At 28.0% G+C, this 18,614-nt stretch overlaps 1 protein-coding gene across 1 annotated transcript; it reads left to right on the top strand.

Moving 5' to 3' along the window:
* Window positions 1-2,413: 2,413 nt before the first annotated feature.
* LOC136073965 (uncharacterized) lies at window positions 2,414-2,734 on the top strand. Its single transcript, XM_065786263.1, has one exon. It carries the CDS (start codon window positions 2,414-2,416, stop codon window positions 2,732-2,734), a length of 321 nt encoding a protein of 106 aa, XP_065642335.1.
* The last annotated feature ends 15,880 nt before the right edge of the window (window positions 2,735-18,614 follow it).

The following is an 18,614-nucleotide window of genomic DNA, read 5'->3' on the forward strand; positions in this document are numbered from 1 at the left end:
CTGAATTGGACGACATAGAGTGGAACAACAACACCGGTTTCAAAATATTAGGTGTTACTTTTTACACCAGACTGAGCGACACTACCAATTTCAACTGGTTAGTAACTCTAAACAAAATAGAGAAAAAACTCAAGTTTCTGGGACTATGTACTTTGTCACTTAGGAGAAAGACTACGTTGACAAATACGTTAGCAATGTCAAAAGTGTGGTTTCTGGCAAACGTGCTGCCCGTTCCCGAATGGGTAATAGAACGTCTGCACAAAGCCATTTTCGAAAACCTGTGGCAAAAGACCAATTACAATCCGGTCAAGAGAGAGACACTTTTCTTACCCGTCAAAAGCGGGGGTCTCGGAATTTTATCACCGAAGGAGCAAAGTCTTGCACTTCGCCTCAAAACACTCTTTCAACTGAAAGAATGCGAAGAGGACAAAGCTCACGATTATTACTACTTTTCAAAGTATTGGTTGGCGACTTCACTTATAAAATTTGCGAACCAAAACCAAAGCTGGAACTATTTAAAGCAGAACAATTTTCCAAAACACTGGGACAACAAAACGTCTCAGTACTACAAAACAACAATAGAAATATTAGGCAAAAACGGGTCCCTTTTTAGCATCCCCCTAAAAACAACAAAAAATTTTTACTTAGAAGTGGCAAAAAACAAAAAGACAGTTGTGCCAGCAGAACTTTTCTGGAACGGTTCAACAAAAACAACAATGCCGTGGACCCTAATTTGGAAAAAAAACTTCACCTCCCACGCATGCGGACCAACTCAAAACATCCTCTTTCGTTTTTTACACAACAGTTTACCTTCTGCGGCCTTGCTAGCCAAAAGCACAAGGCAGCAGATCGTCAAAAATAACAAATGCAAAACCTGTGGCAAAATCGAGGACAACATGCATATCTTTGCCTACTGTCCTCCTTCTGTTGAAATTTGGGAGTATTTTAAACATGTATATAACTCCTTGACATCCCGAAACAACTTTTCTCCGATAAATTCGATTTTCTCGATTGAAACAGCGAATTTATCGGAGAAAAACCCCACTTCGCAGCTGCTGTTGACACTCACTCAAACCATAATGAGTGCAATATGGAACAGTAGATGCCACCACATGTTTAGTAACAAAAAAATTGACCCAATGGCAGTGATCAGGGTAATAATCAGGAACATCAGGAATATTATTACCTTAAAATATAATTATCATGTCCGTAGAAACACTACGGATATTTTCTGTGAGTATTTTTGTATTAAAAATGTTTTCTGTTAAGTAGAGAATGGAAGTCTGAAACTAAACATATGAGCTGAATTAAAACAACGGCTCGTTGTATGTTTAGTAAAGATTTCCTTCCCTCTTGCAATTTTATTTATGTTATACAACAAACTTATTATTATATAAAACAAGCAAATCACTGCCAGCCTTTATTTTATGAAATATTATTTTAACACATAAATTTTTTTATCTATAACTTTCGTAACGTTATGTTTATGTAAAAGTCCTGTAATTCCTTTTTTTATTTTTTTGCATATAAATCACTCTTTTTACCTTATGAACCTTTCCTTAACCTATTTTAAAATTTCTTCTTTTTATAACTTAATCTAAACTCTTGATATCTTTCCGCACAACGGCAAAAAAAAAAAAAAATTTAAAAACAAAAAAATACAAAAAAATATAAAACCAATAAACAAAAAAAAATATAAAATCAAAAAACACAAAAAAATAAAAAATAAAAAAATACAAAAATTATGTAATAAAAGTTATAGAACAGAAAATGTATATATTTGTGAAAAAGTGTAAAACCATACATTGTAAAAACATAAAAGCTTAGTTAATGTTATTTAAAAAAAATTGTAAATATTTACTATTTTATAATAAAAAAAAAAAAAAAAAGAAAAAAATGCACTTAGATTTGTCAAGTGAGGATGAGAGAGTTGTTGAACAGCATGTTGCTGACTTTTCTCTTCTTACAGAAAAATCAACATCGCTTGGTTATTCAACTGTTTTATCTTCATTTGATTACATATATTCAGTGAATAGTGATAATGAATTATTGGAGAGTATAAGTATGTCAGACAATATTTTTTTATGCGATAATGCTTACTTACCTGATGATTTTTATCCGAACAGTTGTGAATCTGATAGTAACAATACAGATTGTTACAGTAGTGATGATTCTAATGAGGGTGAAATGTCATCATTAGATAAAAAGCTTGCTCATTGTGCAACTAGAAATTGTTGGACTCGTTCATCTGTTAATGAACTTTTATCTATCCTTTGTGAAAACGGTCGTCCTTGATTATGCATATTATGGAATATTTAAAGGAATTAAAAGTGTTCTAAGTAAAAAAAATGTTCTTGGTAATATTATCTAGTTGTCAATAAATATTGATGGAATTCTTTTTAAATCATCAAGTATGCAAATGTGGCCAATTCTTGCATGCTTTGATAATTCTGATATATTTTTTATTGCTATCTTTTATGGTGATCATAAACCAGACAATATTAATGAATATTTGTTAGATTTTGTTAACGAATGGATTGAGTTAAGGCACACTGGAATTATGTTCAACGGAGACCAGATAAGCATAGAGATTAAATCTTTTGTTTGTGATGCACCTTCCAGAGCCTTTCTAAAGTGTATAGTTCCTCATTCTGGTTATTATTCCTGTGAAAGGTGCATTATTTATGGAACACATGAAAGAAGAGTGGTGTTTAATGAAGATGAACATTATTAATTGAGAGATAAAAATTACTTTTGAACAGTTTGGATATCACAATAATCATCAATGATCAATGTCTCCTTTAACTGGAATTGGAATTGATTGCATTTATTCTTTCACACTAGATTACATGCATCTTGTATGTTTAGGTGTAATGTGTCGCATCTTAATATATCTGAAAAAAGGACCAGGTGGGAAAACATCTGCTACTCAAATTTCAGAGGTATCTTAAGTATTGGTGAGTAATAATGGATGTATACCAAGTGGGTTTACTCGGCAACCTAGAAGTTTAAATGCCTTGGATAGACGAAAAGCAACAGAATTTTGACAATTTTAATTATATACTGGTCCAGTTGTATTAAGAGGTATAGTATCAAAAAAGTTGTATGAACAATTTTTGGCCCTAAGTGTTGCAATGACCATATTATTAGAAGATGATGACCATCTACGTGTTCCATATTTAGATTATGCAGTTGATTTACTAAAGTATTTTGTGAATGAAGCTAAACATATATATGGCAATACATTTACAGTCTATAATGTGCACTTAGTTGACAATTCTTGTAATCATTCATGTTCTCTTAACATAATATCATGTTTTCCTTTTAAGAACTTTCTTTAAAGAATGAAAAGAAACATACGGAATTCTTCCGATCCAGTGTCTCAAGTTTCAAAATGACAATCTGATCATCCACATTGTTTTGGAAAATTACCTAAGAAACTAAAATTTCAACTAACAGAAAAGATAGTTGTTTTTTGCTCCACAACTCTACTATTGCTTTTACAAACAACAATGATGGTACCTTTTAATGTAATGTTATTATTACTAAATATTTAGAATATGTCTTTGAAACTCCAGCTCCATCAATGCAGTTTAATATATCATTGTTTCGCACCAAACTTTTTAATAAAGTTGTCCAAAGAACATTAAGTTGTGCAGAAATCTAAGGAAATGTGTTTGTTTGAATGAAAAAAAAGTTTTATCAATATTTCCATTACTGCACAATGTTAAAAAAATTTAATTTTAGTTTTTTTCTGAACTTGAAATGTATTTCTTTAAACTAGCTTATTTATATTAATATTTTGGAAAAAAACTTCTTTTTATGTCTAGAACTCTTTTATATTTGTTTTTATTATGCTATAATTCATTATAATTCATAAATATCATTGCTTCTTCATTATAGCTTCTATTATAGTAAAATAAATATGTCTTGGTGTAGAGCAGTATATCTGGATGGGTAAGTTAAAGAAGAAATGACAATCCCTTCAATGTGAGTTGAAGGAGCTCCAAAAAGTCAGTTTTGTGATAGCCTAAAGGTATTAATATTTTAAAAGCATGTAAACAACAGTTAATACCTCAGAATGATTGGTTTTGCTTTCCGCTCCTTACGGTAAAGTGTCGTCATAGTAAGTATTGTGATATTGATATTTTCTCGATCTCATTTATATGTCAATGATCTTTTAAATTGGAAATATAAATTTATTTTTATCAATTAAAAATTATATAAATTATATATATATATATATATTTGTATATACATACATACATATATATAAAATTTTGATGACAGATCAGTATGTGAAGGTTTTGATTTCACAAGTTATGAATCTGAAGCATCCTCAAATAAGAAAGAAGCTGAAAATCGGAAGATGGCTAAAGCCCAAAGAAAAATTTAATATGTATGCTCTATTGTTTAATTGATTGTAGTTTGCACTATTTTTATTTTTAAAATTAAATACCATGTATAATTGTAATGTCTTTGTTTATATATATAACAAGCAAACACATTTGTTTAGATATAGATATATAAGATTTATACATATTTTTCTTTATTAGCTACATGTCCTAAACAGAGTTACGTCACTATCTCCTTTTAATATTTCTATTTATATTTTTACATTTAAAGGTGCAAGTTCTGAAACTGAAAGAGCTCATGAAGCTGATCTAATGAATCTAAAATTCCAATCCTGTCTCCACTAAAGTGTACAGTCTCTCCAAAAATCTCCCTGTCTAGATTTCCTCTTCCTGAAGCTAGTAAATTTTCATTTTTTAATTTTTTTATTTTATTGGATTTTTGAAAAGATCTAATAAACAAAAGAGTTATTGTGAATTATTATATAAAAATAAGCCATTAAGTTGTTAGTTGTTTTATTGTTAAATTGTTTGTATTCAACCTTAGTTAATTACTATTTTATATGGAAAGATAAAAATGTAAGGAACATAAAATATTTAAACAAATTACATATTGTTATGACAAGCACTTGTAAATAGTTAAAATACCATAATAATTTTTTTTTATAATGGCAAAAGGAGACTCTTCTGATATGCAGTTATAGCCAAACATTTTAATATTTCCTTAGTATTTCTAGATTCAATCTAATAATATTTGTAAGAAATGATATTTATGTGATTAGTATTAACATAATACACATCTATAGGAAAACTTAATATTTATTTTTAGAGTTCAAATACAAAGTAATTCATTTGGTCACACAAATTCTTGAAGAGCATTGTAAGATTGGGGCACACTATGAACCGGAACATTCTTCATATCATGTGAAAAAATTTTATGATTTAGAAGAATTTGAAAAGTTTGATAATGAACTTTCTGATGTAGTAAAATATCAGCTTCTAGTAAGTGATAATGGAGGAATATATGTATGTATGTATATGTGTGTATATGTGTGTATATATATATATATATATATATATATATATATATATATATATATATATATATATATATATATATATATATATATATATATATATATATATAATAATATATATATATATATATATATATATATATATATATATATATATATATATATATATATATATATAAAGTTGTGAATCTGTGTGTGTATATATATATATATAAATATATATATATATATATATATATATATATATATATATATATATATATATATATATATATATATATATATATATATATATATATATATATATATGTATATATATATATATATATATTTTAGAAAAAGTTCAAATATATAATTATATATGTTATAATTATATATCATATTGATTTACGAAAAGACAATTAACAATGGTTGGTGGCAGTTCATGTCATGCAAATGTCAAAGCTATCATATTAATGTAAGTTTAATAAATGCTGTTCTTTAAAACCTTAATTATTAATACCATCTTTAAAATTTTAGCTATATAAAATTATTTTTTTGCCTTTAAAAAGTTTACTTATAGCAGTACTTTATCATTTTTTTTAAAAATAAAATACAAAAACAGGTTTTAGTACAAATTATACAAATGCATTAAGAAACTTTATGTTAAAACAAAATATTTATAATAGGCTTATGACCAACAAGTTGATGGCTTGTTACAACATGGAGGGAAAACACAAGAAAACTTTTAAGAAGACAAACATAAGAGTAATTACAGGTACGTTATTTTCAATTTTTAAATGTTTTTATTAATACAAAGAGTTTTATTTTGAGAGAGTATCAACTATATAATAAAGTTTAAATATATTTAAAAGATATGCACGTTTCTTTGGATATCTTTGATATCTTAAATTATTAGGCAAGTTAATTTGTTCTCATCTTGAAAAAAAGTAAAATGTCGTTTAAAATATTTTACTTGTTTGAGATCAGTTAGTATGTAATAGTTTTACATTTTAGATTCTATGACGATGTATACTATACACGAAGTGCACCATTCTATTGGCAATATTCTGAAACATGCTCCTAACAGAAAAGATGGTGTTGGTGTGTTGGTGGAAAAGCTGTTGAAGAGGAAGATTTTTTTCATAATAAATCTTTATGATCCCACATGAGTTGTTTTATTTATTTTTATTTGTGTCAGTCATTTTACATAAGTCAAAAAAAAGAAAAAGTAAAAATTCAAGTAAGGTTTTTCACCCTAAATGTAACACAAGAATGTTTAAATTTGACTTTGGTATTTTTGTTCCAAATAGGCTCAAAATCTGTTTTTTCTTCGTATATACGAAAACGTGCAACAAACGATCTTATTGGACATAAGTCCAAAAGATAGTCCATTGCACGTTATCGTTTGGACGTCTGTCAGTATTTCCAATATGAACTATAGTTGTACTTAAATGTACATCCAATTTTGACCAAAAATGGATATCCGATTTGAATATACATTGTACGTTCAGATTTGGATGTCATTCAGTATTTCCAATCTGAACCAAAATTGATCTAAAATTGTACGTAAATAAGTTACAAAATATATATATATATATATATATATATATATATATATATATATATATATATATATATATATATATATATATATATATATACATATATAATGAAATTTCAGGATACATTGCGCATACTTATATTATAAGTTTCTTTTTTTTATGTATATAAATATATATATATATATATATGTATATATATATATATATATATATATATATATATATATATATATATATAAATATATATATAATTAAATTTTTGATATCTAGACTTTAATTTTTTAAGTCTACATATTTTACATGTTGTAAAGGATTTTGTTATGTAAAACGTAAAAAACAAAAATTTAAATAACGCTCGTTTTTAAAATAACTTCACTTCAGAGTTTTTAAAACCACAATTTCAAGTTAATTTACATCATAGAATCATGATGAGTTATTGAAAACAAATTAAAAAACGAATCAATTGATCATTTTTTTAAAAATGTAAAACTTTGAAATATGGCATAAGAGGTATATACAAACTTTGATACAAACTTTATAACAGAAAGCTATGAATATGATCAAAGACTTCCTGGTTGGAATAAATTTATCATGAAGATGATAACTTCTCTTGTATTATTTATTCATTTTAAATACTCTATGGAACAAATTTTTTAAAGAAGTATATTTTTAAGGATTTGGTTTTTATCATGAATTTTTGTTTGAAATTTAATCTTTTTAATCATGTTGAACTTGTTGGTGTTATTTAAGAAAATAGATCTCTAAAGATTGTCAAATAATTTTGACTAATAAACATAAGAAAACCAAAAAGTCAAAAAATTATTGGGTTCAAAAAGTAATATTAGTAGACATTGTTTAGGTGCGAGGGTTTCTGGCTTTTTATGGCACCGATTTCAAAGACAAAAACTGTGACCTTATTTTTCACAGCCTGCACGAAGTCGATTTGGTAAAGATGTATTTATTTGCCTTTTTTTTTAAAATTTTGTATCAGCTTAGACTTTATTAAAAAATTAGAATGTTTTATTTTGAAAAAATTATGTTTTTTTTTAATTTAATAAATTTTTCAGTTTTTTTGTTGGTATTTAAAATTTCGTTCCTGTTCTGGCACTGCATTGATATTAAAAGCATGTTGGTACATATTTAAAATTTTTCAGGCAACTGTATAGATGATTTATTTTCTATGTGCCTGCCAAATTTCATAAAAAAATATTCATGACCACATACACTACTGTTCCGCGCAGTGGAGGTATGTATTTCCACTTCCGTTACATAGTGTTAGGGGGAGGGGCAGTTTTTGACAGTTGAGAACTCAGTATTTTTATTTTTTATTCATTATAATGATATATTTTATTAGAACTGTTATATAAACTGTTAAACAAACTTTTTTTTTATTCATTATAATGATATTTTTTTTTTTTTATTCATTATAATGATTTTTTTTTATTCATTATAATGATATATTTTATTAGAACTGTTATACAAACTTTTTTTTGAACAGCCTTCTACTTCTAAGAATGTTTGGGTTTTTTTTTTTATATTTGTTAAATGATTTACACAAAAACTAACAAGTATAATCAAGGTGTTTATATATTAATTTTTTTTTAATATTAAATAGGGCAAAATTACAAGAAAAAATTGTGATATCTTGTTTTTTTGAATTGTGATATATTGTTTTTTGGACTTGCGGCATTAAACGAGCAAGACGTGTTTATCGAGCGATTAGTTATTTACAAAATGGAAGTTATGATGAAAAATATAGAAAAACTAATAAGCACCAAACTTGATGAGCAAAAAGAAAAAGGCATTTTAACTGAAACTGCTATACTTTTAAAAAATCAGGAAAAGATATTTACCGATATTTTAAGTGCGAACTTAAAAATAATAACCGATCGATTTGACAAACTTGAAAACGAATTTAATAAAAACAAATCGAAACTTGTAATTGTTGAAAAAGACATCAGTGATTTAAAGGAAAGTATTAACTTTCAGGAAGAAAACTTTTTAAATAAAATATTACAAACAAACAGTTTGTTAGACATCGAAATTTAAAAAACAAATTTAATTACTTGGAAAAACGTTCACAACAGAATAACCTAAGAATTGATGGATTAACTGAGCTGCCCACTGAAACTTGGAATGATCGTACAAATGAGCTTAAAAATATATTTATAAACAAGCTGGGAATCTCCGAGGAAATAATAGTTGAAAGAGCTTATCGTATCGGGAAAATAAAAGAAGATAAATCTCCACGAACCATGATTATTAAATTATTAGACTTTCAAAATAAAAATAAAATATTAACATCGGCAAAAAAACTCAAGGGAATGGGTATTTTCATTAACGAAGACTTATCGAATGAAACAATGGAGATTAGGAAAAAGCTTTGGGAAGAAGTCAAACGGCTACGCAAAGAAGGTAAATACGCTATTATCAAATATGATAAAATATTTGTCAGAGAATTTCGTAAATAGGAGAGTGTTTGCAAAAAAATAAAATTAAAAAAAAAAAAACCGCAATCTTTGTAATTGAATTATGTAAACCGACAAAATGGCAATCGAAACAATAGAGTTTGAAACCCATTACTCCGATTATTTTAAAACCGCAAATAATATTTTACCTAACGATTTTTATCACGCAGATAAAAAAATATTTAACGAAAAATGTTGTAATACAGAATATTTTGAAATCGATACTTTTAAATCCCAATTCAAACAAGGTAATGAAAATTTTACAGTTATTCACATAAGAAGTATTAACTCAAATATCGACAAATTGAAAAGTTTTCTTTTAGAATGTAATTATTCATTCAGCATGATTTGTATTACAGAAACGTGGTGTACTGACGAATTTCCTCAAGCAAATTCAAACCTTCAAATTACTAACTACCGCATGATTTCTTTCGAAAGAAAAATACCCAAAAGAGGAGGAGGAATTTTAGTTTATATTCGGAATGATCTTGAAAAAAAAATTAGAAATGACCTCTCGTTCTCCGATGCCGACAATGAGGCCTTCACCATAGAAATAATCAATAAAAATAAAAAAAACATTCTAGTAACTACAAGTTACAGGCCACCTGATGGCAATATTATCAAATTTTCTAACTATCTGAACCAAATCTTTATAAAACTCAACAATGAAAAAATATATATATTTTGCATAGGAGACATGAACATAGATTGTTTAAAATACAATGAAAACAATAACATTAAAATTTTCTTTGATAATTTGTTTCAGCTCGGTATATTCTCATTAATTAATAAACCCACCAGAGTCACTTCAACCTCAATTACAGCCATAGATAATATACTGACCAACTCATTTTTAGACATATCTTTAAAAACAGGAATATCTAAAATTGATATATCAGACCACTTTCCAATATTCTTCTCACTTACACAAAACTCGTCCTCATTAAATAATTCAAAAATTAAAACATATAAAAGAAAAATTAACAAATCTTCAAATCACAAATTTAAAGAAACTTTATCAAAAACAAATTGGTCAAATGTTTATCAACAATGCAACCGAGGACTTACAAATACTACTTATAATATATTTATTGATATTTTTCTTGAGCACTACAATAAACACTTTCCAATTATTGAAAAAGAAATTAAAGTTAAATATTTGAAATGTCCATGGATAACTAACGGAACAAAGAAATCGTCAAAGAAAAACACAAAAACTATGCATTAAATATTTAAAAAATAGAAACGAAAAAAATCTTACTATCTATAAACAATACAAAAACCTTTTTGAAAAAATTAAAAATAAATCAAAAAAAATCTATTATTCTAAACAATTACAAAAACACAATGGTAGCATTAAAAAAATATGGGAAATTATGAACGATATTATCGGAAAAACCGTAACTAAATCCGAAATGTTACCCTCCAGAATTGCGCAAAAAATTGAATTGAGTATACAGATAAAGAATCTCCGAGAAATTTAATAAGTTTTTTGTAAATATCTGTCCTAACCTGGCATCCAAGATAAACAACTCGAACAATTCATTTAACAATTCATTTATTTTACTGACCATACTAGTTCATTTTCTGAGAGTGACCTAAAATTGGAGAAATTTGAAGAAGCAAAAAAATCAATCAGAAGGAACAAAGCTCCGGGCATCGATGACATTTCCAGCAATGTAGTATATGATATTTTATCTATTGTAGCAGATCCTTTATTTAATGTTTTCAAGTCATCAATTAGAAATGGAGTTGTTCCGAACAAATTAAAAATTGCGAAGATTTTACCTGCATTTAAAACTGGAGACACGGCATTGCTAACCAATTATAGACCTATCTCAATTCTTCCAGTGTTTTCCAAACTCCTGGAAAGAATAATGTACAACAGACTTTATAAATATTTAGCAGACAATAAAATTCTAAGTGAATGTCAATACGGCTTTTAAACTAATCATTATACGGAACATGCAACCTTAGACCTAATGGACAACACTAGCTCGTCATTTGATAAAGGAAAATTTGTATTGGGAGTTTTTATCGATCTTATAAAAGCTTTCGATACTGTCAACCATAAAATTCTGCTCGAAAAAATGAGAAAATACGGTATAAAAAATCAAACTAATAAATGGTTCACTAATTATTTAAATAAAAGGCAACAATGTATTATTATAGACCGTATCGCTAATACGGAGTTATTAAAAATCAAATGCGGTGTCCCCAGGGATCTATTCTTGCACCTTTATTATTCCTTATCTACATTAACGATCTTCCTAAAGCCTCTACAAATCTCGATTGTATAATGTTTGCAGATGATACCAATCTGTTCTATTCATCTACCTCTATCAATGACCTCTTTGATAAAGTCAACTTTGAACTTCAAAATCTTAAAACATGGTTCAGTGCTAACAAGTTATCATTAAACGCGCAAAAAACTAAATATATTTTATTTCACTCAAAGAAACAGAAGAACAAACTACCATCAATTCTACCGACACTAAGTATTGACTACAAAAAAATTGAAAGAACCCAAACAATTAAATTTCTTGGTGTGATTATTGACGAAAATGTTTTATAGACAGCTCATATAAATGCCATCAACACTCAAATATCTAAATGTATTGGTATACTTTTTAAAGCTAGACCATTTTTATCGCAAAAAAACCTAAAACTTCTTTACTTTTCCTTTATACATAGTTATCTCACATATGCCAACATAGCCTGGGGAAGCACACACAAGACAAAATTAATATCTCTTTATCAACGACAAAAACATGCTTCTAGAATAATACATCATAAAAACAAACTGACCCACGCTAAACCCCAATTAAAAGAAATGAAAGCACTAAACGTTTACCAAATTAATATCTACGCTAACATTTTGTTCATGCTTAAATACAAACTAGAAATAGTTCCAAACCGATTCACAGGAAACTTCTTTCAATCTTATATCAACAAATTTAACACAAGAGCAACTGGTAACTTTATTGTACCCCTGAAAAAAAAAAAGTTCTCAATTTTCTATTTCTTATCGTGATCCATATTTATTCAACAAATTAATTCCGAATTATACCTCGATTTCTCTCCCAGGCAATATAACTTCTTTAAAGTCGAAACTCAAAAATCATGTTCTTAATATGGATAATTACCTAGAAATGTTCTAGTTCTGATAGTAAATCAAAATTTACGCTCAAATTAAAATAATCAGCAATCAAATACGTATGGAAAATGTAAATTTTTGTTTAACAAATAAAGCTAGTATTATTTTTATAAACCTCAACACTAACACAAAACATAGTTCAATTAAAAAGAAAAGAAAAAAAAGTTTGCAATAATAACATGTAAAACATTTCCTTTATGAAAATCACATTGTTTATATGTGTGCTGTACGCAATACCTCAAGGTTCTCGATGATAAGACTAATCTCAGTCTTCTACGAGTTCCCTATAACAACAAAACCCTTCTTATCAAGTCATAGCATACCTAATTATTGCTTCCTATACTTAACGGTATTTTGTAAAAAGTATTTTTTTTTTGTTTAGGAAGTACAGTTTCTTTATAATATTGCAGTGTAAAAAATTTGTAATTAATACGTAGTTGTGAAAATTTGAAGAAAAAGAAAAAAAAAATATATATCTTCAGTTGCCGCCAGGGGAGCTAATTTTGAACAAAAACACATTTTTTCAATTTTTTTTATTAAAGCTGCAAAATATGTTGCGATAGGAGGCATGCATGTTTAAAACTTTTTGCCAAAAAGAATAATTACAAAAAAAGTTATGCTCATTTAAGTAAGATTGTTTTTTATGAAGCATTGCTTGAGAAAAATTTAACAAACGTATAAAACTTGCGTTCGGCTAACGGCACTGTAATAGAATCTTTGTTAATTTGCGCATAATTTTGCATAGTGAAATGTGCAAAACGATTTAAAACGCTATTAAAAAAGTGTCGAATTAAAATAACAAAATATTTTTAATGATGAAAACTTAATAGTAAAATTATATAAAACATGCATAAAAAAATATATCGCATATTTTTGCAATATTTACAATAATTATATATATATATATATATATATATATATATATATATATATATATATATATATATATATATATATAAATATATATATATATATATATATATATATATATATATATATATATATATATATATATATATATATATATATATATATATAATATATATATATATATATATATATATATATATATATATATATATATATATATATATATATATATATATTAGGGTGTATGAAAAAAAACTTTTTTTTTAATATCAAGTTTGTAATAGCGCGGAAAAGTTGTGTAACCATGCGGTGATTAACTATGCAAATTTTTGTGAAAAAATTTTGATGTCTTCAGTTGCCGCCAGGAGGCGGAATTTTGACAAAAATAACAATTTTTTTTATTTTTCTCGAGTTTTTTGACAACAAAAGTGCGCAAATCCCCTACACATATCAAAGCTGTAATAGAGTGGGAAAATGACACAATGAGTCATTTATTAATTGGGAAAATTTCAACAAAAACTTTTGATTTCTTCAGTTGCCACCAGGGGGCTGATATGTAACAAAAAACAAATTTTTCTCAAATTTTTGTCAAAAAATCTACAGTTTAAATCCCTTACATAATATCAAATTTGTAATTTGAGTAAGGGGTTTACATAATATCAAATTACATGTCGAGTGGAAAAAATACACAAATCACATTGAGTCATTTTAATCATTTATAAGATATAATTTTGGAATAATTTGAAGAAAAAAAATGTCTTCAGTTGCCTCCAGAGGGCTTTTTTTTACAAAACATTATATTATTCACCAATTTTAGTAAAAAAAAGCAAAATATGTTACAGGTCTCATGCATATATCAGACTTGTAATAAAGTGAAAAATGAGCTAAAATTACTTAATAATTACAAATTTAATATTTATAATGCCAATTTTACAGCAAAAAACAATAATGTTTTCAGTTTTTAACAAAAGAATATTTCTGGAAAAACTATTTTTTGCACTTTTTAATATTTGTTTTATCAATTATTTTTTTTTTTAAAAGTTATAACACTCACTTATTATTATAAGAAACTAAATAATTAAAACAGTTGAACAATTAAAGGAAGAAATAGAAAAAATCTTTTAACATAGCACTTAAAAATTTAAGTTTTAAGTACTGGAAACTGAATAGAATATGATAATATTGTTCATTGTTTAAGCATCAAACACAATTTTTTTTGGTCTGAAATTGAATTTTAGAGTTGAATGAAAGCATGATTTGTCGTGAAACAAGTCTTGCTCGAATGTATCCATCTCTGCTATCATAACCACACACTTCAACAGAAGCCTCAGTAACGAGTTTGATGCATCTTTCTACTCCTTGAGTATGACATGGAAAACGTTGGACTTCTGGGACATGGCCATTTGTTACCATTTCTGTAAGACATTCATCTGAGATGCAAGTTGTAATCGGAAGTTCAGTGAGTTTGCATTTTTGCCAATCAATTAACTCTATGTAACCTGTTGCTTCAAAACTGATTTCGGGTATAAAAAACTGTCGAATTTTGGCTTTTATTAAAGATCTTGCTTTCATTATTCGCGAGAATCCAATATCATTGAAAGAAGCAAGTTCTCTGGGTGTGCAAAAAATCCATTTCTTTTGATTACGGGATAGACAATTGCTTTTATTTCACTACTAACATACCTTAATAAATGAATCGTTTGCCACAAGTGTCTTGGACCTTCTGTGCACGATGGTTTAGATTTTATGGTGAACCACATTTGGCAGTACACTTTCATGACAAACTCAACAATCTGTTGCAGTTGGTTGGAAGGTTCGCTGCATCCAACATAACAACGCAATATTCTATTTACTGTGGTCACCCATCTAGCGTGGTTCAGTTTTCCAGGGTTTCTTAGAGCCAGATCTGAGAGACAATAACCTGTAGATACAACTGTGCAGATATTAAGTAAGTATTTTTGGTCTGAACTAAGAGAATTTCTTTCAAGTTCTGGCATAGTAATACTGATTGGAACAAAATCAACTATTGGCAACGTTTCACAAAATAGAATTTCTCTTCCAATTGGCCCAGTCCATCCACTAGGGCCTGACGTTGGTCCATCTAGTTTTTGAATTAGATGTCGAAGAGGGAGATCATTACCGTGTATTTGACAAACAAGCCACTGCACTGGCCTTTTTAGTTCCGATTCAAATAAAGCAATAACACCATTTACTGTTCCGGTACTTACAACTGTTCCGTCACATCCCACAGCAACTATTTTGGATGTATCGATCTTGTTTTGATTTAAAAATTCGCAAATACTTGACTGTACATTGTGGCCATGTCCAGATGAAGGTACTACGTGCCCCAAATACTTTGATCCCGGTTCTTGTACTAAAAGAATATGTCCTTCTTTGATAGATTTTCGTACATTTTTCCCTTTGTTTGTATCAATAACTAAGGTGGTATCCTTTCTTCAATCAAAATACAATCCTTTTATTATTTGCATGCCTTCTTGGTGTAAATGTTGCATTTGAATTCTGGTTTTTTTTCGTTCTCGTTGTATTTTGTTTTTTTCAATTACTTTTGATTGGTCCTCTTCCGATATTATGTTCATTTCTTCAAGCACTGCACATGCTATAATTGCAGTACCTCTACTTGAAACACCAACTCTATCACAGGCAGTGGTGATCTCATTTGTTCAAATTCACATTTGCTGTTCGGTTTTCGTTTACAGCTTTCATTGGCATCTAAATAATCAGTATCTGAATCGGAGTCAGTTTTTAAAATAACTGTATCATCAGATTCATGATGTGAAAATTGAGATCTGGAATTCTGATCCTCGCTAGGTGATGTTTCATTAGTGTCACCACCTGTTATAGTACACGTCGGAGTCAATGGTAATGGTAATGACATTCTTACACTGTTTTTTCTGGCTTCTTTGCGTTGTAAATTCAAAGTAGTTTTAATATCTAAACCACTTATATACATCATCCTCATAGATCTCTGATCAGTGAGAAAAGGAAGTTTTTTCTGTGGTACCTTTTTTAATTTTTCACAGCAGCATTTAGAAAAGTCAATGCATTTGCATGCTGTTACGTTAAATAAAGTATTTTCGGCATGCTTTTGAAATTTTATTAACTTGGTTTTAAATATTTCTGTTTTGCTTTTTTTGCTCACCAATTTCATTAAATTTCTATACTTTTGATGGTAGTCAACAAACATTTTCACTATACGCTTACGTGACACCATTGGTATTGATGGTTTTCTCCACAAATTTTCAACTGCATCTGCCAGTGATTAGCTTTCTTTACCCTATTTTTTTAAATAGATTATATATGATAAAACGCAATAAGAGATTATATCTGATAAACTTTTTTAATCATATAAATTTTATTAGATAGTTTAAATTACTTAAAATTTTTTAAAAGCTGTTTTAGCAGTTGATGCCCTTGCAGATACCAAAAAATTTTTTTTGCATTATATCATCATAACAAAATACTTGATAGCAAATACAAAGAAAAAAAACTAAAGAAAAAGCGCGCTCTAGCAAACAGTGATTTGGTTAAGGCTTACACATGCATAAATTACCCATAGCTTGGAAACTATGCCACCTCCGCCCCCCTCCCCATCCCCCGCCAGAGTTACATTATGGCCACTAACCTATTTTTGCTCAACAAAAGAACTTAACAATCAATGATTATTTTGCAGTCCCTTTTAGCACTCATGCAGCAGGGAGCCGTCTATACACTACTGGTATATTAGCATGTTGACTCAAGCTGTCTTTAATTTTATTAGAACTACCCTTTATTATATACATAAAAAGTATTTTTCCGATGGCCCACCACAAACACTGCCCGCATAAATCAGAGTATTACCTGATGTATTAGCCAGAACACACTCAAACATGCAATAGGTTTGAATACGCTACCTATATAAAAAATTATGTTAAATCAACATGAGATAACTGTTCTTTGAGAAAGAAAATACTTACATTTTACTTACTTACAAAGTAAAGTATGAAACTTCAAAGATAAAAATTACTTTTATTTATAGAGTGGGGAGAAGTGGGACATCCTTATAATTTTATTTCGCAGCAGCGCCTAATTACTATTATTTAATGTGAACGTATAGATTTCATCTGCTCTTTTCATTAGACATCATTTCAACTCCCTGCACGTGGTGAAAACCCTTTTTTTGTAAGTACCCCAAAAAAGTATTTTTAATGACAGCCTAGTAACTCAGGTATGTATTTATTTTCGACTGTTGTTGCACCTTTTTTCTATTTTATAGGCATATGCACTTATCATCTAACATTTAATAATTAAATTTATCTTTTAGCTTTAACTGTGTGGCTGTAATTTTAGGTTTTTTTTGTTTTCCCTTCATAATGGTGAAGCGGGACACAGATCAAATTGCTGTTCCACTTCTCCTTAACAGTTTTGCGTTATTTTATTGCGGAAATTGTTGGAACATTTTAGCTACGAATTTTTATATTTTCAAAATAAAAATATTAAGACGTTTAATTGAAATATTTAATTTTAGTTCAAGTTCTTATGCAGTTGATTTAAAAAATAATTTGGAAAGAGAGATCTTTATTGAAGATAAATTTGATTTCGTTCATCATTATTGTTCGCAGCAAATTGAGAATTCTTTTTACATCAATAATTTGAAAGCATTTGGAAAGCAAAAGGAATGCATAAAAGTTATTTTTATCTTAAATAAAATCATAATTTCATAATAGTCTAATATAAGATATAGTAATAACAGTGACCTTAATACCATAAAAAAGAAATATTTTTTTATCAAACCTAATTTCTTTTAAACTTCAGGTCATGCCTTAAGTTTATAAAAGAAAAAACGAAACTCCACATATTTCAGAAAACATTTTGAAAGTTACTGTAACCGAAGTGGAAAATAGGATAAGCCTTAGAGAAGCAGCGTTTTCAGGTGGCATTTCTTAGTCTGCACTTCATAGGTGTATAAAAAAAGTGCCAATACCCAGCTGCTAATTTTTAACAGAATTACCAACATTCTATGATTTTCTCTGTTGCGCAAAAACAAACACTGAGAACTTATCTAAAGTCATGTTCTGATATGTTATATGGCCTTACACCAGTTCAAGTAAGTGCACTAGCTTTTGAAATGGCTCAAGCAAACAAAATAAAATGTCCCTTGAGTTGGATAGAGCAAAAAAAGGCTGGTC

The sequence above is a fragment of the Hydra vulgaris genome, chromosome 01 (genome assembly GCF_038396675.1).
Source record: "Hydra vulgaris chromosome 01, alternate assembly HydraT2T_AEP".
Lineage (NCBI taxonomy): Eukaryota > Metazoa > Cnidaria > Hydrozoa > Anthoathecata > Hydridae > Hydra > Hydra vulgaris.

Bases quoted from the DNA above. Each gene is read 5' to 3' on its own strand.
- LOC136073965 (XM_065786263.1), top strand. From the start codon at position 2,414: ATGCAAATGTGGCCAATTCTTGCATGCTTTGATAATTCTGATATATTT.